General features: G+C 38.9%; 1 protein-coding gene across 2 annotated transcripts; it reads left to right on the top strand.

The window, feature by feature from the left end:
* Positions 1–16,196: 16,196 nt before the first annotated feature.
* Positions 16,197–20,319, top strand: rpl38 (ribosomal protein L38). Of its 2 annotated transcripts, XM_053684816.1 has the most exons (5): positions 16,197–16,275; positions 16,455–16,471; positions 17,199–17,259; positions 17,587–17,709; positions 20,247–20,319. In XM_053684816.1, the coding sequence occupies exons 2-5, from the start codon at positions 16,469–16,471 to the stop codon at positions 20,270–20,272; spliced, it is 213 nt and encodes a 70-aa protein (XP_053540791.1). In that variant the 5' UTR covers positions 16,197–16,275; positions 16,455–16,468; the 3' UTR covers positions 20,273–20,319.
* The last annotated feature ends 136 nt before the right edge of the window (positions 20,320–20,455 follow it).

Here is a 20,455-nt window from a genome sequence, read left to right as displayed (position 1 = left end):
GGTCACACTTGGAGGTCACAGTTTTCCCTGGTCTCATTTTCCAGCCAACCCTTAGAAGATATTGTAACACACTCTTCATGTCCGTGCCAGTTGTTAGGTTCTAGTGGCAATTTCCAATTTTACATATTTCCTAGTGGAACATTTTCAAAGGACCAGCGCCAGCTGTTGACGTCATTGTACACTCATTGTACCATCATCGTCATGGTACGTCATTGTACCATTTATTACACTTGCATTTTTATAGTGTTATGTAGTGTACTTAAAAGTGATGTCATGAAAATCCTTGTTAATGCTAACTCTAGTTGAAGCACTTTGTGTTCATAGGTAGGAAAAGAGGAGCGAGCTCAGAGACTAAAATAATTATTCAAATCTTATTCAGCTCCACCTATTTAACCCGACAGAGCCCTAATCTATATAAATTTTGAGAAATCTTACCTAATGCACCTTTAAACAATCACTAAAACATTATTAAGGAACATGTATTACATGTTAAATTATGACTTTTTTTGTTGTTGTTGTTCAGTAAAACTCAAACTTTTGTATTGGTCCATAAATGGGGATGGGAAAATGACTAATAAATACATTATTATTTTTTGATGTACAATTAAGGATTTATTAATACCTAGATATGCACATTATTGTGCAATAATTACTCATCTAAAAATTCACATCTTATTAGTGTATAACTGTCCAAATGTTATATCTGTAGTTTGTAGCTGACCTGCATTTCATCACTTTAAAAACTTATAAAAGTTGATTGTCACTAAAACCACAAGATGTATTCTATATTGTTCTATATAGTGCAGAGAGAAGAACAACAGTCAAGGACTCTAGTCAGCCAAACCATGGCCTGTTCTCACCACTACACTCAGGCAAAGGCTACCGCGGCATGAGGACCAACTCTGAGACCTTCAGGCTCAGCTACACTCCACAAGCGACTATAGCTCTGAAAGGAACCTCATTCAGGCATAATGTCTTAAACTTAAACTCTACATCACACACACACTGATTAGGACATCCATATCACATTGACATTCATATACACAATGTGTATCATTTTTGCACGTATCAGATTCACGTTCAATCTATATTAGAATATTTATTGTTTATTATTTATTGCACTGTATTTTCCTGCACAGTTGTGCACTTTATGTCTTATATCCTATGTGTAGCATTTGCACAGTTCAGGAACTTGCGATTCAGAATTTGACTACAATACACTGTATAACTCTCTGTATGTGACAAATAGAAAATTTCAACTTGAATAGGCCTCCAATTTAGTAGATCTTTAGGAGAACGTTACACCTCAACAATTGGATGTTAATGTTACGCGATCTGTAATTAACAAGTAGTCATTATAAAAGGGATAGGGTTAGTTCGTAGCTCTACAGGAGAAATGCAGATCATACTTACTGAGTAATTAACCATTATTCTCTATTCTTTTCTACATTATCATAGTAACTTAAGTGTTACTGAGGTCCTGTTCTGTTCATTTCCTCCTGCATTATGACCTTTGAGGGCTTTGGAACAGTATTGTGAAGTGTTACTAGAACTTAACCAAACAACTTCATACCTATACATTTCTCATTACATATTTTTACATTTTTCCTCTCATGTTTCTATTTCCATTGATTCTTCATCACTGATGTTCTGCTGAGGAACTCAGAATCGGTGTTATGAAGGAGACAGTAAAGAATCCTCTGTATCCTCGGAGCATCTTCTAATGTTTATCTATCTGTTTTTAAAAAGGAGTCTCATGCAAAACAGTGGACATTCTTAACAATATGGCAATCGAGTGTTTTCAGAAGATTTCAGTCTGATTGGCCAACACTGATTTCCATGTCAAATAGACAAGGAGTCTCTGTTCAAACCATTTCAAGTAGTTAATCTTACTGGAACATTTATTAATGATTGTTAAGTACTCTATACAGAGTGGCTGTGGTCTACAATTATTTGTTCATAACTTTTAAAAAGATGTGTTGTATAAAAATATTTCTACCGTATCACTTTAGAGTGTCTCCTCCTAGGTAAACTCTCTTTCTTTCTCACCTTTTCAGTAGAACCTGATAGCATTGTGCACAAAAGGATGAACGGGTTCCGGTTAGCAGAGGTCACTACATTACTGGCTCAAGGCCACAGGACTCGATAATGAATTGAAGGGAGTTTAAATATTTTATCTCGAATTCATTTTGATTAATTTTAAATCCATATGGATAATAAAATGATTGAAAGGAGCATTTGTTAATATTCTTCCATGAATGTTATTCAACATGCCATAAAACTTATCAATCGCCATAGTCATATTTAGCTTTCGATTAAACTCTTTTTAATTCGATTTGATCTGCATTTAGCTATAGATATTGTCACAAAACAGCTTTGTCAGAAATCCAGGTCTGGATCTACATCCATAATATGCAATGTTGGAAGTAAACGTTTACTGTCACAAATTGAATACAGCAATACAATGCTATATAACAATCTAATTACAGTAGAGCACAGTGCAAAAATGCAGTGAAGAGTGTACCATATAAATACTGGCCAAGAACTGTGACCTTACTCCTTGTTATCATTCCACTCCTTTTTTTATTTTCAAATAATTTTTTAAGCATATAAACACTGCACAGGTAAAGTACTCACCTTAGACAACAAGCCATCAGACTTGTACACTACACTCAACCCACAACATAAAACATTGTATTGATAAACTCAAAAATAAAGCAGTTGTGCATGGATGAACGGGTTCCAGTCAGGTCAATCCTACTTTAGCGTACTCATTACAAAAGCAACCAAAACTGAATTATTTCATTCATTATTTAAAATTGTGTATTTTACAAATGAGCAAAATAAAAACCTGTCTTTCACATGTTCTTTACAAGTTGAAACTATTCCCTTATATTAGGCTTTGTCTAAAAGATGCTGAAATGGGCAGTGAGGCATCCATGCAAAACATGTCGACAAATTACCAAAGCGAAGTGCTCGCAAAGTGCTTTTCAGTAGCAATTTGCATTCCATTTTTTGTTTGGGAAATGAGGAAACTTGCACCTATGTGAACTCCACAAACCCTCCTGCATGTGCATTAGTCAAGCTCTTACTTTACCATAATAACTTTTTTTATGTTTTATAATTTTAAGTTATAAATCTTATTTATTTAATGGCTGTAAATTGCAAATGATATATATATATATATATATATATATATAGGCAGCTGTGGTTCAGGTGGTAGAGCGGGTTGTCCACTAATCGTAGGATTGGCGGTTTGATTCCCGGCCCACGTGACTCCACATGCCGAAGTGTCCTTGGGCAAGACATTGAACCCCAAGTTTCTCCCGATGGCAAATTAGTGCCTTGCATGGCAGACCTGCTACCATTGGTGTGTGTGTCTGTGATTGTGTGTGTAAATGGGTGAATGAGTACCAGTGTAAAGCGCTTTGGATAAAAGCGCTATATAAGTGCAGACATATTTAATAATAATCTATTTCAATTCAATAAATCTTAAATCAACAGCAACCTGATTACAAATACTGGTAACATCACTGATCAACATGATTATCCTATTAAAATGCTACAGATATGGAATCTGCCCAATAAAAGGTCATAAAACTATCAAACAAAAAAACAAAACGAACTTATGTGCTGGGTCGGATTATCCAATGCACATTATGGGCACGGGCCCAGGGGCTCATGCACACTTGGGGTCCAAGCGAGGGGAAGAAAAAAATAATTTTTTTCTTTTCTTTTCTTTTTTTTACGTTGCTGAAAACAGAAGGGGTGTCTAGTTGGGCCACACAAGATTAAAAAAGATGCACACCACTTAATGTCTACAGCAGCGTAGGCTATAGGGAGTGGAGAAGATGTAAGTCTTTATGTATTTCGTGTAGGAGCACTGAATTTTAACCTCAGAGTATGCTTGAACATGATATTACTCAATAGTACGCCAAAGAGCAGTCTTCTTATTTCATAATTAAAATATCAGATGAGCGTCTACATACGAGTCTGGAATGAATGACAGTCCGGCCCACTTCCCCTAATATCGCTTAAATAATCTTTTGGATGTCTCCACTGATTTCTCTGCTTAAAAATATGCACTGATGTTAGATAGATGGATAGATGGATGGATGGATGGATGGATGGATGGATGGATAGATAGATAGATATGTAATAGGCCTATACAATGAAGTGTAATGTTTTTTCATATGTATATTCGGCAGTAGTTTATGTATTGACAATGTTTTGTTTGTTTATTTATTTGTTTGTGGGTTCTCAAAACACTGGAAAGTGATCCTCATCAGGACACGTTTGGGGACTCCTGGATTTCTGGACACTTCCCCGCCTCACCAACAGTAGGCATGATCAACTGAATTTTAGCATGACCTCTGAGAGACAATTCCCAGTGACTTCCTGTTTGTTTGTTTGTTTTTGTTTTTTGTTTTACTATATAAGCACATGGTGTATTGAATTTTTCTCTGGATTTCATCTTTGGCTATATCTAAAGTACCAGTTGTGTTTTTGACCAATGCCTGCCTTATTATTTTGAATTCTGCTCCACTGTCCAGTTTCAGCACAGAGGAACAATGACAGTATTTAGCCATGCTGCCTGTGGTGAGAAAGCTGTGCTGGAGGAGCAGCAAAGGGCTCAGAGAAATAGAAAGTAGTGATTAGGGAAACTGCTAGAGGTCAGCAGAGCACATGGAGCAAAAAGTAAAGGCGATTGAGGCAGTAGAAGTCATTACTCCCTGGCATCTCAAAAGTAGCTGTTAATAATAAAGATGGCAGCTGGTGGTTCATGTTTCAAGTCTTAGTGACATACAGAGAGTTATATAATGTATCATTCTTGCGGTGAAATTTTTAATTGCAAGTTCCTGAACTGTGCATATGAGACACATATGCACTATCCTGTGGGTCTGCTTACCTCAGCATGGGACTGAATTATGACAGTTGACTTGGAAAAGCAGCTGAAGTCGAGGTGCATGCCTATTGAGGTGGGCTGTAAGGTTTTTGCAGGCCAGGCTGCACCGAGAGTACTGAGGATGGTACCACTTAAACACCTTAAAGATGGCTTTGGACCTCAGTTCATATGAACAGTTATGAACAGTTATGCTTTAGCACTACAATTACCACAAAGAGTTTTACACTTTTACACCAGTTTAGTGTGGAAAGTGTGTGTGTGGTTTTATCGGTTCTACTAAACAATCTACAAGTTTTCTGACCGACAGGAGGAACTGTTTGTTCTAATACACATTATCTGCTAGGAAGCCATCATGATGGGTTTAAAGCAAAGTGCAAGATTGTGAGAATGATGGACACATGCACGTACATAGAGGAGGAGAAAAAAAGACACACAATGAGAGAGAGAGTGAGAGAGAGAGGTAGAGAGAGAGCGAGAGAGAGAGAAGTAGAGAGAGAGTGAGAGAGAGAGGTAGCGAGAGGGTGAGAGAGTGAGAGGTAGAGAGAGAGTGAGAGAGAGAGCAAGAGAGCGAGAGAGAGAGGCACAGAGTGAGTGAGAGCAAGAGAGAGAAGCACAGAGAGAGGGAGAGTGAGAGGGAGAGTGAGAGAGAGAGGCACAGAGAGAGAGAGAGAGAGAGAGAGAGAGAGAGAGAGAGTGAAAGAGAGAGAGGCACAGAGAGAGAGAGAGAGAGAGAGAGAGAGAGAGAGAGAGTGAGAGAGAAAGAAGCACTGAGAGAGGGAGAGAGAGAGAGACAGAGTGAGAGAGTGAGAGAAGTAGAGAGAGAGTGAGAGAGAGAGAGGTAGAGAGAGTGAGAGAGAGAGGCACAGGGAGAGTGAGAGCAAGAGAGAGAAGCACAGAGAGAGAGAGAGAGAGAGGTAGAGAGAGAGTGAGAGAGAGAGGCACAGAGAGAGAGCAAGAGAGAGAGGTAGAGAGAGAGTGAGAGAGCGAGAGAGAGAAAGAAGCACAGAGAGAGAGGGAGGGGGGGGAGAGAGCGAGAGAGAGGGATTCTACATTTTCACATCGCAGACTCTTAAAGTCAATCTGCTTCAATTTCCTGCTGCTGTCTGCAAATAAACCCTCATCTTGAAGGCCTCCTGGTGTGAGCTGTGAATTCTGGGTAATGGAACCAGGTGCAGTACGAGGGGGTCAGGACTCTTCAGTCTGATTTGACGGCTCCATCAGGAAGAAGCTGCAGGAATTCTGTTTTCCTGACACAGGAATGGAGTTGAGACGGAAACGAGGGTCATGACCTCAATTTCCTTTTGGTGATACAAAGATAGACAGGGAGAGAGAGAGAGAGAGAGAGAGAGAGAGAGAGAGAGAGAGAGAGAGAGAGAGAGGATTAAAATCATGTCCAGGTGAAATGACTGGAATGTAAAAATGAGAAGGACAAAAAAAAGGATGATGTGATTAGGACAGTGGGATTAAAGACATACACCAAGAGACATGAGCAGAAAATATACTAGTGTTTTAATGAGTTAGCATTAGCATTCATCTTCATCACATCATTAGAAATGTAAATAATAATTTTGCTAACACACACTAAAATCTCTTAATCCTGAAATCCATTTTCTTTTTCAGATAATCGACATCCAAGATATTTATTTTTCCTATTTTCTTTTAATATTACAGCTGATCACCTAGCGCTTAGCAGATTAGCCGCTATTCACAGATCTGATCTGACTAATCTGATAATGAGTTTGGTCGAGAAACAGTAAAGGAGGAAACAGGAAACAGAATGGTTCTGATTCTAAGTGAAGACTGGACCCTGAACCACACGTTTCTGACACGCGCTCAGCAGGGAATTCTGTGATGTGATGGTGTCAGATGTGTTGAAGGAGATGCTAATCGTTTCCACTACAAATACCATTAGACACCATGAGCTAACCATTACCATTATTGGTCTTTAATGGTATCCACTAGACATGACAGTAAAGACCCACAGCGACCATTACAGTTTCAAGTAAAACCAATACAATTCCCATTATAACCATTAAAACCATTATAAATTCTAGGAGCGTTTCTGCTGTTGTTTTCAGCAGGGTTCCTTTAACCTCCTGAGTTTACTGTTAATTCTGGGGTTTTTCTTCTCATTGTATTTCTTGTTTTATTCCAGGATATTAAATATTACATCTGATTCTAGTTCTCATTCTTGCTCTGAATTTAGCACTTATCCTGGTTCTAACACGTTCTCTTCATGGTCCTGCTTCTAATTTTGGATCTGGTTCTGATTCTTGGTTCTACTTTAGATTCCATTTCTAATTCGGATCGTGGTTCTGGTTTGTGTTCCGATTATAATCTGGTTCTATACAGTTTTGTTCTCATTCCTTTGCTGCTTTTGTTCTGTCCTGTCTCTCTTTCTCTCTCTGAGTATTTTATAACACTCTTTCTGGATATTATTCTAGAACTGGTACCTGTTCTAATTTTAGTTCTTGTTCTTTTTGGTTCTGGTCTTTGTCTTTGACGAGTTCTATGAAAGCCAGATTGTAATATTGCAGAAGTAGTGTTTCTGCTGGAATGACGGTTTGCTCCCACAAATGAACATTCTACAAACATTATTTTGTGTTAATGTTCTTATAAACAAAAGCAAACATTTATAGAGTGGCTGTAAGAAGTCTACACACACTAATCAGTTGATTCTGAACATTGCCACGTTTCCAATTATATACGGCTGTGCACACTTATGCAAACAGGTTATTGTACATTTATTATTTTTCATTTTAATTCCGCTAAAATGATTCTTATTGTTTTTTTTTTACTTTAATTAAAAGGTCACCCCCATAGTGAAAATGTCTCAAATTCACTCAAACTGAAATACCTCCCAAGCTAAATATATTCCAATTGCAACTGAATGTTTTGATTAATGAATAAAGAAAACAGAAAGAGAGAGAGAGAGAGAGTGTGTGTGTGTGTGTGTGTGTGTGTGTGTGTGTGTGTGTGTGTGTGTGTGTGTGTGTGCGTGTGTGTGTGTGTGGTGAATTTCCTGATCTCTTGTTCCTTCAGGGAACGAGTGTTTCAGAACAGTGAATTTACACTCTGGCACACACCTGATCCATAATGTATGGGCTGAACACACATACTCTAGCTTAGGATTGTGTGTGTGTGTGTGTGTGTGTGTGTGTGTGTGTGTGTGTGCCTGAGGGGAAAATCCTGCAGAAGTATAACAATGGAAAAGAAAAAAACACCATTGTGAGGTTTCGAGTGTGTGAACAGGAACATGTGCTGAGAATCAGAATGGATTTCATGCAGATGTTTACAGGTGTGCTGTTTTCTGTAGAACTCTGTCACACTGCACCGCTCAGAAGTACATAATAATGGATTGATAAACGTAGCACGTTATTACAGCTGGTGATTTTAGTGATGTATATTTATATGTATTTATTTGGTAAGTGTTATAACTATTCAAACATTATTCTTTAATTTACTTTATAATTTATAACGTTCTTCAGAGTGATGATTAACCTTTTTTCTGAAATATTGATATTGTTGCATTTATTATTATATTCTGCAGTAAAAGGTTTTTTAGGTAACCAACAGTCCTTCTGTAATTTTCCTCCTTTCATTTGAACACGGCAGAAATATTTAACTTGTATTGTTATAAAACAAGTTTTCTGTTATCGTGAGACATTTCTAGAATAATAATAAAAAAAAAAAACTCAAGCATGACCCTAATCTAATTCATTTCGATAAAATGTATTAGTTCTATGATTTTGTGATTTTAAATTAGAATAAAATTCTATTCTCTCTAAAATCCTCTTTTGAGACGTGTTGCAGCCATCAAATTCAAAATTACTGTATTTTTCCCTTAAAATGGTCCATTTCCTCAGTTTAAACATTTAATATGTTTTCTATGTCTATTGTGAATAAAATACAGGTTTATGAGATTTACAAATCCATGCATTCTGTTTTTATTTACAATTTACACAGCGTCCCAACTCTTTTGGAATTGGGCTTGCACATTAACGTTAATGTTAACAATAACAAGCAGTCAGAACCAATCAGTTATATATAATATTAATATAAAAGGGTTAATTTATTAATTGATATTAGTGAAATTTTAAAAAATATTTCTTCCATTTATGACTTTACATTTATTACATTTAGCAAACGCTTTTATCCAAAGCGACTTACAGATGAGACTTAAAGTGGACTTTTAAAAAAAAAGTCCACAACAAACATGTAAATTAAATTATAATACTAAATTCTAATTGTGTAAATTATAATCAGTTGTAAATATTGACATGCAGCTCCATTTATGACTTATTTACATTTAACCACAAACATTTAAATTGTAATAACCACATACATTTATATTGTTTGTTGCATTATTTATTACTCATTGATGCTATAAATATTCAATACTGCATGTGTTTGTGTATTATTATACAGTATAACTCTTAATAATTAATCCAAATGAAAAGCAGTTAAATGCTTTGTATTGTAAATGTATATTTTTATGATTTATTCCACACAGTCAAACTTTTTAATGTAATTATTTTATTTTATTTATCTCTCAAAGGTACACATAAAATATTTACCTTGAATGTGTTTTTAAATGACATTGACATTATATTTAATTATTTCCCAGCTGAAAGACACATATGGGGCGTCCAACCAGCTCCAAAAATACTGGCACCCTTGTAATTTAAAAATACTAATAAATTTACTTCAGTTAAAGGTTAGATTTCCCTCATATTTATTTTCAGTGTGTGATTAAACAAATTTGCTATGAAGTCTTTACAATCGTATATTTTATCCATCTTATACCAAGGGTGCTATTAATTCCGGAGCTGACTGTATGTCCTGCATGTGTCTGTCACCTGGAAAGTTAAATAATGAGACGCAATGCAGTTCTGCTTGTCAAAATATCCTGGCTTTAAATACAGCTCCCCAAAATTGGGTCCTGGTCCTGAAAGAACGTCCATAAAGTGTCAACGGTCTCGAGGTGGGCATTATGTGGGAGGAGCCACGGTGTCCTGAGTGTAGGCAAGGCAAGGCAAGCGATGATGACCTCCTTGTCAAAACCAGAGGCAGGGCAATGTTCCAGGTCTCCATTTTATCTTTTCTCATGCTTCAGGAGCTGTGCTTTAAGAGGAATTGATGACAATATTGTACATTTTACAGATACAGAAATATTTGCCCTAAAATTGTATTAATTAATTAATTTAAACTCATTTAACAAACTTACCTAAAGAAGTGGACTAGTGTGCACTAAAAACTGGAATAACAAGGTTTATTTCAATATTAATTTCTATTTAAAACCAGGGTTATTATGTGAGACGGATTAGTTTGGCATTGATTTATTACAATAATCAAAAACTCACACAGAAACGAATCATTAATCAGGCTGAGCTGCTCGTTTTAATTCCAGACGTAATCGAAGCTGAAGTTGGCGAGTCTGCAGACCTGAGACGTGATTCTGATGAAATGCACATATTTTACTTCGAGTGAGTCTTTGTGAGGTTTGAGACACTCGCCGTAGCCTCATTCCATCACGAAGAGCCTTATTAATGCAGATCTGTGCTCCTTCTGCAGCTCGTTATCCGACCTGAGAAACATTTCCTACTGCAGTAACCTTCGTCCAGGATAATCATCTCTTTGCTCCATCACCACGTGTCTCATGCACACATAATGACTTCTTCTTCAGCTCTAAGTGTGTGTGGGAATGGTTTTTAAAATCTGGTCCCTGATGCCAGGTTATGTGGATACACAGCGCCTTCTAGCGATCTCCCAACCTGCAGACCAGGAAGATATCAAATCTGTCAAAAGAAAACAAAATGGAGAAATAAGCTCTATTCAGACAGGGTTAGTTTTCCATGTGGTGGATTTTGGTCTAAATTTGTCATGCCAGTCATTTTTACAGAAATATTACTCCATATTTTCTCTTCTATAAGCTGATTTATCGAATCTGAACTGACATATTGGTAAAAATTGTTTTATTTTCTGTGGGAAAAGAGGTTTAGTGATTTTTCTTTAGTATAAAGAAGCTCCAGGAAACAATTTTTCTCTCATCTATCTTCTCCAAAACCAAACGTTTAAAACGTAGAATAATAAAATATAGATGAGGTTTAAAAGAGGATGTCAGAGAACAGACACCTCGGGGGGATTAGGGAGGTTATTGGGTTCCTAACACCTACTAATGAATGAATGAATGAATGCCTTTTATTGTCACTATACATATGTACAATGAAATTAAGAGCCACTCCTTTTTGTTCCGTGCAAACATATACATTCAATACACAAGAAGAATAAACAGATAATACACAGATAAATAAACAAGATAAATAAACAAAATAAATAAACAAGATATACAATATATGCAAGATAGATATGCAAGATAGATAGATATTGGGGTGGATGGGGGAGGTACTATGAAATGCACAGTTTTGAGACAATATATACATATGCTGTGGACTCAGTACATGTGTTTGTTTATCATGGTAATAGCTTTCGGGAAGAAACTATTCTTAAATCTACTAGTCCTTGTTTTGATGCACCTGTAACGTCTCCCTGAGGGCAACAGATTGAACAGATCAGAGCCAGGGTGAGAACTGTCCTTAATGATAGTTTTTCCTCTGCTGAGGCAACGGGAAGTGTAAATATCCATCAGGGAGGGGAGAGGGCAGCCAATGATCTTCTGTGCTGCTCTTACTACCCTCTGAAGCCTCTCCCTGTCTGCTGCGGTGCAGCTACCGTACCACACCGTGATACAATATGTCAGCAGGCTCTCGACGGACGAGCGGTAGAAGATCAGCAGCAGATTGGAGTCCAGATTGTACTTCCTGAGAACCCTCAGGAAGTGTAGCCGCGTTTGAGCCTTCTTGATAACCGCTGTGGTGTTGTCCGTCCAGGAGATGTTTGCAGAGATAAGGACGCCAAGAAACCGGACGGTGTGGACCTTCTCCACACACTCACCATTAATGAAGAGGGGGGCCAGCTCCGTGTTGTGTTTTCTGAAGTCTACAATAAGTTCCTTGGTTTTCTTGGTGTTTAGAGTCAGATTGTTCTTTGAACACCAGGCTGCCAAGTTTAGGACTTCCTCTCTGTAGGCTGCCTCCTCCCCTTTTGAGATAAGTCCGACCACTGTGGTGTCGTCAGCAAACTTGATGATAAGATTATTGTTGTAGACTGGTCTACAGTCATATGTGTAGAGACAGTACAGGAGGGGGCTCAACACACAGCCCTGTGGAGAACCTGTGCTCAACGTGCGAGTGGAGGAGAGGTGGGGCCCGAGTCTCACTGTCTGGGACCGGTTGGTGAGAAAGTCCTTTATCCAGGCACACGTGAGGCGGGGGAGGCCAAGGGTGACCAATTTGGTGACGAGAATGTCCGGAATTATTGTATTAAAAGCTGAACTGTAATCCACAAAAAGCATCTGTACGTAGCTCTGTTGCTGCTCTAGATGTCTCAACACGTAGTGGACAGCTACGGCGATAGCATCCTCTGTGGATCTGTTTGCACGATAAGCAAATTGAAAAGGATCGAAATCTGGGGGGAGGTAGTCCTTGATGTGATGAAGAATCAATCTCTCAAAGCACTTCATGATAACTGGAGTGAGGGCTACAGGACGATAATCATTCAGGCTAGTGGTGGGCGACTTCTTTGGCACTGGAATGATTGTGGCTGATTTTAGGCAGGACGGGATGACTGCTTGGGCCAGGGAGAGATTGAAAATTCTGGTAAAGATGTGGGCAAGCTGGTGGGCACATGATCTGAGCATGTTACCAGGTACACCGTCTGGGCCAGCAGCCTTCCTGGGGTTCACTGCCAGAAACATCCGTCTAACATCGTGTTCCCTCACAGTAAGTAGAGTGGTGCAGGAACCAGAAGGGGATGGAGGCAGGGCTGGACTGGTACGGGGGCCAGATGAGGGTGGAGGTGGGGCTGGAGCAGATGAGTGCTGTTGTTGTGATGTTTCAAAGCGAGCAAAGAAGCAATTTAGCTCTTCTGCCAGAATCGCACTCAGGTCTCCTGTTGTCGCCTCACGGCCTCTGTAGTTCGTGATGCCACACCCCCTACAAGTGCTTATAATTAAGAAAAGAGCAATCAGTGTGTATCAATGCACCTGGACCACTCTCACCCACTAGGAGGCCACCTTGATACTCTTCAGTTGAGTCTGGATTCTGAAAGACCAAGGTACGTTCTTTATGTCTAAATCAATGGTGGATTTGTGTCAGCTGTTGCAGGTACAGCAAATCAAGACCTCCGTATATTACCCCAAATGGCTGGGCTAATGGAGCGCTTTAACCAGCAGCTGAAATGAAAGAAGTGGTGAATGTTGGATGAGGAAGGAAGAAACTGGGACCTCTTGCATCCCTATGTCCCCTTTGCAGTGCATGAAACTCCCCAAGCCTCCAGAGGATTCACCCTGTTTGAGTTGCTCTTCGGGCAAAAGCTGAAGTCAAGAAAGCATGGGAAGAACAACCCTCACCCTTCCCTTCCTTTGTCGAATATGTGCCAGAGCTACAGAGCCACATTGAGCTCATTGGCTCATTTGTTAGAGAACACATGGAACAGCCACAGATGATACAGCAGAGCGAGTACAACCATCTGGCACAGTCTTGTGAGTTTCAACCTGGTGACCAAGTGCTCCTCCTGGACCCCAGTCCAAACTGTAAGTTCCTGGTATGCTGTTCAGTCCCATATACAGTGACAGGAAAAGTAGTCCCAGTGAATTACCACCTGCAACTGCCCAGTAAATAAAATGACACCCAGTTATACCATGTTAATCTATTTAAAAATGGATTGAGCCTGCTCCTGTCTCTTCCCTAGCCACATGTCCTGAAAGCTCACCCGGGTGTACCCTGATCAACAAGGGAGAAGAGCTGTTTTCCCCGCCCAACAAGACCTCACCAAACTAATAGGCCAGTTTACAGATGTCTTTTCAGTAGAACCAGGCCGAATGCAGCCTTGTCCAGCATCCTCAGTTGGAAGACCTAGTAGAGGGCCTGGAGATGCCTAGCTTTATCTATACCTTGGATCTGACAAAAGGCTACTGGCAGGTAGCTTTGAAGCCCAAAACCAGACCCAAATATGCGTTTCCACCTCCAGCAGGCACTGGCAATACCAGATCCTACCTTTTCGGCTTCGCGGAGCACCAACAACCTTTCAGTGGCTTATGGTCATCATCCTATGGCCACACAATTCCTTCATGGCAGCATACCTTGATGATGTGGTCATTCATTTGGCCATGAAGGAATATCCCTGCCCACCTCCAAATGCTATCTACGTCCCTTTTTGGGGCAAGCAGGGTACTGTCAGAGGTTTGCACCTAACATCTTCTCTTTGGCCTCCTCTCTTTCAGACCTCAAGAAGAAGGGACTGTTACGGAACAGAGGGATAAACAGGAAGTAAGTGCACGAGCACTGTCTTTATTAATAAATCAATGAAGCAAACAAGCAAACACGGGAACGCGGTCTATACCGAGTTAGCGAATGAAAACAAAACAAAGTCATGTGACCAGTCCGGAGCCGTGCCACAGTGCCCTCTGCTGGCCGTGGTGTAACAGAGACAGCCTGACAAGGTGCACTGGACGGACATAGCCTAACAGGTGTTCCAGGCCCTGAAAGAAGCGCTAACCAGCTCCCCTTTACAGTGCATACAAATGCCTCTGAAATGGGCCTGGGCACCCCAAGAGTTTGAGGAGGAAGAACACCCAGTGTTTTACATTAGCAGAAAATTTACCCCAGATGAAAGACACTATGCTGTAGTATAATGGGATGCTCTTGTCATCAAATTAGCCATAGAGGAACTTAAGAAGTACCTCACCATCAGACACTTCACTCTGTTCACAGATCATGCTCCACTTCAATGGATGGCTAAGGCAAAAGAAACCAATTCCCATATCTCCCATTGATTTCTCTCATTACAAGACTTCTTATTTCAGGTGCAGCACAGAGCAGGGGTCCACCATGGCAATGCTGATGGGCTGTCCTAATGCTATGGAACGGACAGAGCTGGTTCAGCACCACTGTTATGAACAGCCTGCACATGACATGGGTGGAGAGGGCAGTAAGAAGACACTGACACTGCAAAGCATCCACACTACCCCACCGCCTCTCACATTAACCCCAACTCTCACCCTCAAAATATCAATAAATATCCCTTCTGGGGATGTCTTTCACCTACTCCATGTGTCATATTGTGTACTGCCTCACTCCAGCACTCAACACTACATAACTATAACATAATTATGTTATAATTTTATATATATATACACACAGTTGAAATCAAAATTATTCAAATTCAACCCCCATTGCAAATCAGGTTTATTGTAAAAATTTACAGGCTTTCAGCTGTTTGTGATGAACAAATCAAACAAAAGTAATTGAAATAATTCGACACAACAAATGCTTCAAGTGGTTTCCCCCAAATTCAGCTGAAAATGCAACTTATAATATTTCTCTATTCTCAAAATTATTCACCCCCTTCATGGCAAGCATCTTTAGTACTTAGTAGAGCTCCTTTTGCTGTTTTTACAACTGTCTGTAGTCCCCCCCTTATATATTTACAGACAAATTGAAATTAATTAAAAATTGACAAGGAAAACATATAAATAATAATGATACAAAATGTTAAATAAAATGGAATTAAATTATTACTTATTATTAATAATTTATCATAATAGTAGTAGTAGTAGTAGTAGTAATAATAATAAGTAATAATAAATTATTACTTATTATTACTAATTATTATTACTTCATTGCACTAAAGTGTGTTTGATATTGTATAAAAAGACATTCACACTGTTCTGTTGCTAGATTATGATTATAAAATATGCCAATGAATGAGAAGAAGAATTCTGAGTGTGTAGTGTAGGAATTGGGGTAAAAGTGAAGGTCTGGCAAATAAAAAAATATTTTTTAAAAACCAACAACAACAACAAAAAAAAAACTTTTAATTCAACACCACAAATCAGGTATGACAGCTGTGTCAGAGAGAAACACTATTTTTTTTTTTTAATGTTTGGGGAAAAAATGTGAAAATAAACCTTCATTTATAATTTAGAAACATCCAGTTTTATATAAAATATATAAAAATGTAAATTATATATATATATATATATATATATATATATATATATATATATATATATATATATATATATATATATATATATATGAATCCTTGAACGAATCAGTGAGTTAAATAATCGAATGATCTTCCTGAAGTAAATGACTCGAATCACTAGGTGTAGTACTGCCACGTCGCCGCGAGACGGCGCTTTTTTTGCGTTTATGTTTTAAATTGTCGCTCGTGCGCCGCCGTATCGAAGCAATAAATAGGGCGGAAGCGGAAGTCCCGCCCCTTTTCCTTCTCTTGCAGGCCGTGTAAGTGTTAACGCTGAAATGTCGGCAACCTTATCTACAAAAATCTGAATTAATCTTGCGATGTGTCTGAAAACACGCTACACTCTCACTATTATTAATTTCATAAGTCTTGAATTAAATCATTATTTGTAAGATTTGTGTGGCGGGTCTTAACGTAATTGTTTATGTGTGTGTTGTAGGTTCCGCCGGGAGAATGGTGAGGAGCCGCATTTCTGAACCTTTCATCCTTCATCTGATTATAATTTATTTTGTGCGAATTAACCAAAAAATAACGAAGTCGTTTAGTCTTGTAGATAATCTTCGAAAATGACAACAAAAAAAAAACCGCTTTCACTGAGGTGTCGTTAGCGACCGGCTAGTCATGCGTGATAGCTGGCTAACTAAAAACCACATTTATTCACCACTTTGACTTGTTTAGCTTGAATTTGTATGTAATTTCGTTATTAAATTTTCGTTACAGTAAATTATACTTCATTTTACATGTTTTAGGTTTCGCCTTTAGCTTACAAACCTGCTCATGCTAACAGCTAAGCAGTTACTCCATAGAAATGTAGTTTTGAATGCTGGCTTCTGATTGGCTACAGGATGAGGATGATTATTTTTCTCTAACAGCACGAGCTCAAGTTTAAACCTGCACAAGTTGTTAATGATTAAAATTCTTAGTTTATAGTTGTAGTGTTTTGTAAGTTTGAGTTTTGGATTGCGATTGGTCAGGAGGAGTTGATTAGTTCTCTATAACAGCAGCTCTGACAGTAGTGCAGCTGCACATCACAGCTGTATTTATAATTAATGTGCTTGTTATGCTGTTGTTTCTATAGTAACAGCTCCTTCACAGGGATGTGTAGAGTACTCTGATTAAAAGAATAATAAAGTTGGGGAAGGTAAGAGGAACTCACGTGTTATTTCTTGTGGTGATGTTTTAGCCTCGCAAAATTGAAGAGATTAAAGATTTCCTGCTGACGGCCAGGAGGAAGGATGCAAAATGTGAGTTGTTTAATTTGTCTTTATTTTACTCACTAGTTTATAAAGTTAAAGCTGAGTGAAGTGATGACTTGCATCACAATACACCTTTAAAATTAAACAGTTGCTGCAGTTTCCTGTTTAGTTTTCAGTTCTTTAATTAAAATATTGTGATTTTTTTTTTCAATGCAGCACATTAGTGTTTCTCTTCACTGCGAGGTTTATTCTGAAAGTGAAATAATGACGTAGTTTATAGGAGAATAAAAGGGTTATAATGTGAAGTTAATTCTGTACATCACAGAACCATGATCACTTCCTGTCTGATGGAAATAAGTGTTTGTGTGTGTGTAGCTGTCAAGATCAAGAAGAACAAGGACAATGTGAAGTTTAAGGTGCGCTGCAGCAGATACCTGTACACACTCGTCATCACCGACAAGGAGAAGGCAGAGAAGCTCAAACAGTCTCTGCCCCCTGGTAAACACACACTCACTCGAATAGTTTCTCATTTACCACCTAACATGCAAATTTTCACAAATACCCGCTCGTATATACAAAGATCTGATTCTACAGCAGAACTGTGTAGAAGCTTTGTAGTTGAACCACATGAGATCTCACTACTGTGAGATATTACTCAATAACACACCAAAAGAGGTGTGTCTGTAGTGTAAACACACCTCCTGGAAGCTCCGCCCCTTCCTCTGCCCTACATTAGTAATGTTGGTGCAGGTGTTCTGGACTCTGCTCGGTTTTCCTGCTGATGTGTTGACTTGACATCTTCACTTTCTATCACTTTAAATGGAGTCTGGAGTTTAAATCTGTTCTGTATATTTATTAGGACTGCACCAAACATCCTTATTGTTATGGGTGAAGCTGCGTTTTACTTCAGCATGAATGCTTGTTGTTCATCAGGGTTTGTGGCTATCAGTCCTGGGGGATGTGAGTTACATCAACAGTATTAATTACATCTTCACTTTCCTGCATTAACACAAATGAACATGAGGGGAAAACATTCAAAACAGTGTTTAATGTCCACTCAGTTATCTTTAACAGAAGGTTAGAGGTGTTATAGAGGTTCAGACATGGGACAGTAATATTTTAGCGTGGATATATCTCACACTCAGCAGATTGCTGGGTCATAGCCCAGGTCTCAGTGTTTATCAGTGGGATAGGAGTAGAGCTGCAACAACTAATCAATAATTGCTTATCAAAATTGTCAACAAATCTCATTATCGATTAGTTCTGCATACGTCACAGGGCTCACTTACTCACGACACGACTTCCAAAAACACTACCGGGGGACATGGGGATATATGGCGAAGAATACAGAACAAAGCTGTGTTCCATATGAAGTACTACTTGTTACGCCACTTCCTAGTTGATGGAGCATGTGTAACGCTCATGTCACTCACCTCACGAGGAACTGTGCTTCATGCATCCTGTTTCATTCTGTAACACGAGAAAAATATTTCCTCTGGTGACAGTGGGCATTTAGACATGCATACGCACACATCTACAAGAAATAAGATTCACCCTCATTCGTGTCAAAACGACTTCGCAAAGCTGGTCATATACAATCAACTAACATATTGTTACACATCACTGAACTTTCAGTTTAACATTTGTGGGGTAAACATGTTTTATATTACAAAAATAATCTCATTTTGCTGGAGCACATTTTTACCTACTCCCTCTCAGCATGAGAGACTTCTCTGCCGGGAGAAGGGGTGTGGTTTCGCAGGTTAAATGTGAACGACCCATTAATTACTTAACGTCGCCACCGGAGGTCCCACAACAATTAACTGAACAAAAACAGTGATTTTTGGTGCAAGTCATAACATGTACAGTAACATCTATAACCCAGTTACAAATGACTCCAATCGCATGTAATGCGACACTGCTAGCTTTAGCAGATACCCAGTCTGTGGAAATGAAATTCTTCAGTTTACTGTTCGTCAGCGTGACCTCCATCACCATCAGACGGATCTGTAATTGACAGCGGGGGGGGGGGGAGTGTGCGACCTTCAAGTATTTCCACGTATATCTATATTTGTTCTTGCAGCGTAAATAGTGTAGTGCAAGTAAGATCTGTAATGTCCAATTAAAACGCTATGATCAAAAAGTACATGTCTAAAGGCAGTGAGGATTTATTAATTTAGGACTGTAGTTTTTCAGTGCTTTATTGCATCCATAAAAAATGTTTCAATATTGGACAAACAATTGTGCAAATGTAAAGCTTTAGGTCAGGGGTGTCCAATCTTACCCGAAGAGGACTGTGTGGTTGCAGGTTTTCATTCCAGCCAAGCAGAAGCCACACCTGAGTCTATTGAAAGCCAAGATCAACTGATTAAACAGGTGGAATCAGGTGTGTAGTTCTGCTTGGCTGTAATGAAAACCTGCTCCCACACAGACCCGTTCTGGATAAGATTGCCCACCCCTGCTTCAGACCAAGTTTATACATGCAGCACTCGGTTTGTGGGTTTAATTCTAAATAAATGTAAAAATGGTACTGAGAAATTGTGATTTTAAAAAAATCCAATTAATCAGTAAATAGATAATAAGCAGATTAATTGATTGCGAATAGTTATTAGTTGCAGCCCTAAATAGGACGTGTATCAGGATCTCTGGGAGAACAGCTTCAGCACCATCACTTTATGTGGCTCTGTAAAGTCATTAACATCGAGTCTGAATGTGGTAGATTCAGTCATTTCTGGTGCAAGTTGTCCAAACACTCTGGGCCTGGGTGGTGCTCACTGTGCATTTACACACTTGCTAGAACAAAAGACGAACCAAGTACTGAATTTCTGATTTCTATAGAAGCTTCAGTTCCACCGGTTCACCAACATTTATACTAATCATAAGACTGCAGTACAATCATTACTCACATGGTATACAGTGACCATGATGTAAATCTTTCATCTGTAGCCCTGAACATCTCTCTCTCTCTCTCTCTCTCTCTCTCTCTCTCTCTCTCTCTCTCCCCCTCTCTCTCTCTCTCTCTCTCTCTCTCTCAGGTCTGGCAGTGAAGGAGTTGAAGTAGATGCTTCACTTGTACAAAAATGTTGTAATAAAAATTTGTAAAATCTACATGTGCTGTTTTTGCCTCTCTTCTCTCTACCACACTGTGTTTTCTATAATGCCAAGTTTTGTTGGAATATAAAGTGTATTTTCAAAGTCAATACATTGTGCAGAGCAAAGAACTGCACCCAGTAATTGTACCTAT

The sequence above is a fragment of the Ictalurus punctatus genome, chromosome 13, assembly GCF_001660625.3.
Source record: "Ictalurus punctatus breed USDA103 chromosome 13, Coco_2.0, whole genome shotgun sequence".
NCBI classification, from domain to species: Eukaryota; Metazoa; Chordata; class Actinopteri; order Siluriformes; family Ictaluridae; genus Ictalurus; species Ictalurus punctatus.
The sequence above is the reverse complement of the archived record's forward strand: the minus strand, read 5'-3'. Positions and strand labels throughout refer to the sequence as shown.

Bases quoted from the DNA above. Each gene is read 5' to 3' on its own strand.
- rpl38 (XM_053684816.1), top strand. The intron at 17,260-17,586 runs GTGAGTTGTTTA...GTGTGTGTGTAG, and splicing joins CAGGAGGAAGGATGCAAAAT to CTGTCAAGATCAAGAAGAAC. The intron at 17,710-20,246 runs GTAAACACACAC...TCTCTCTCTCAG, and splicing joins CAAACAGTCTCTGCCCCCTG to GTCTGGCAGTGAAGGAGTTG.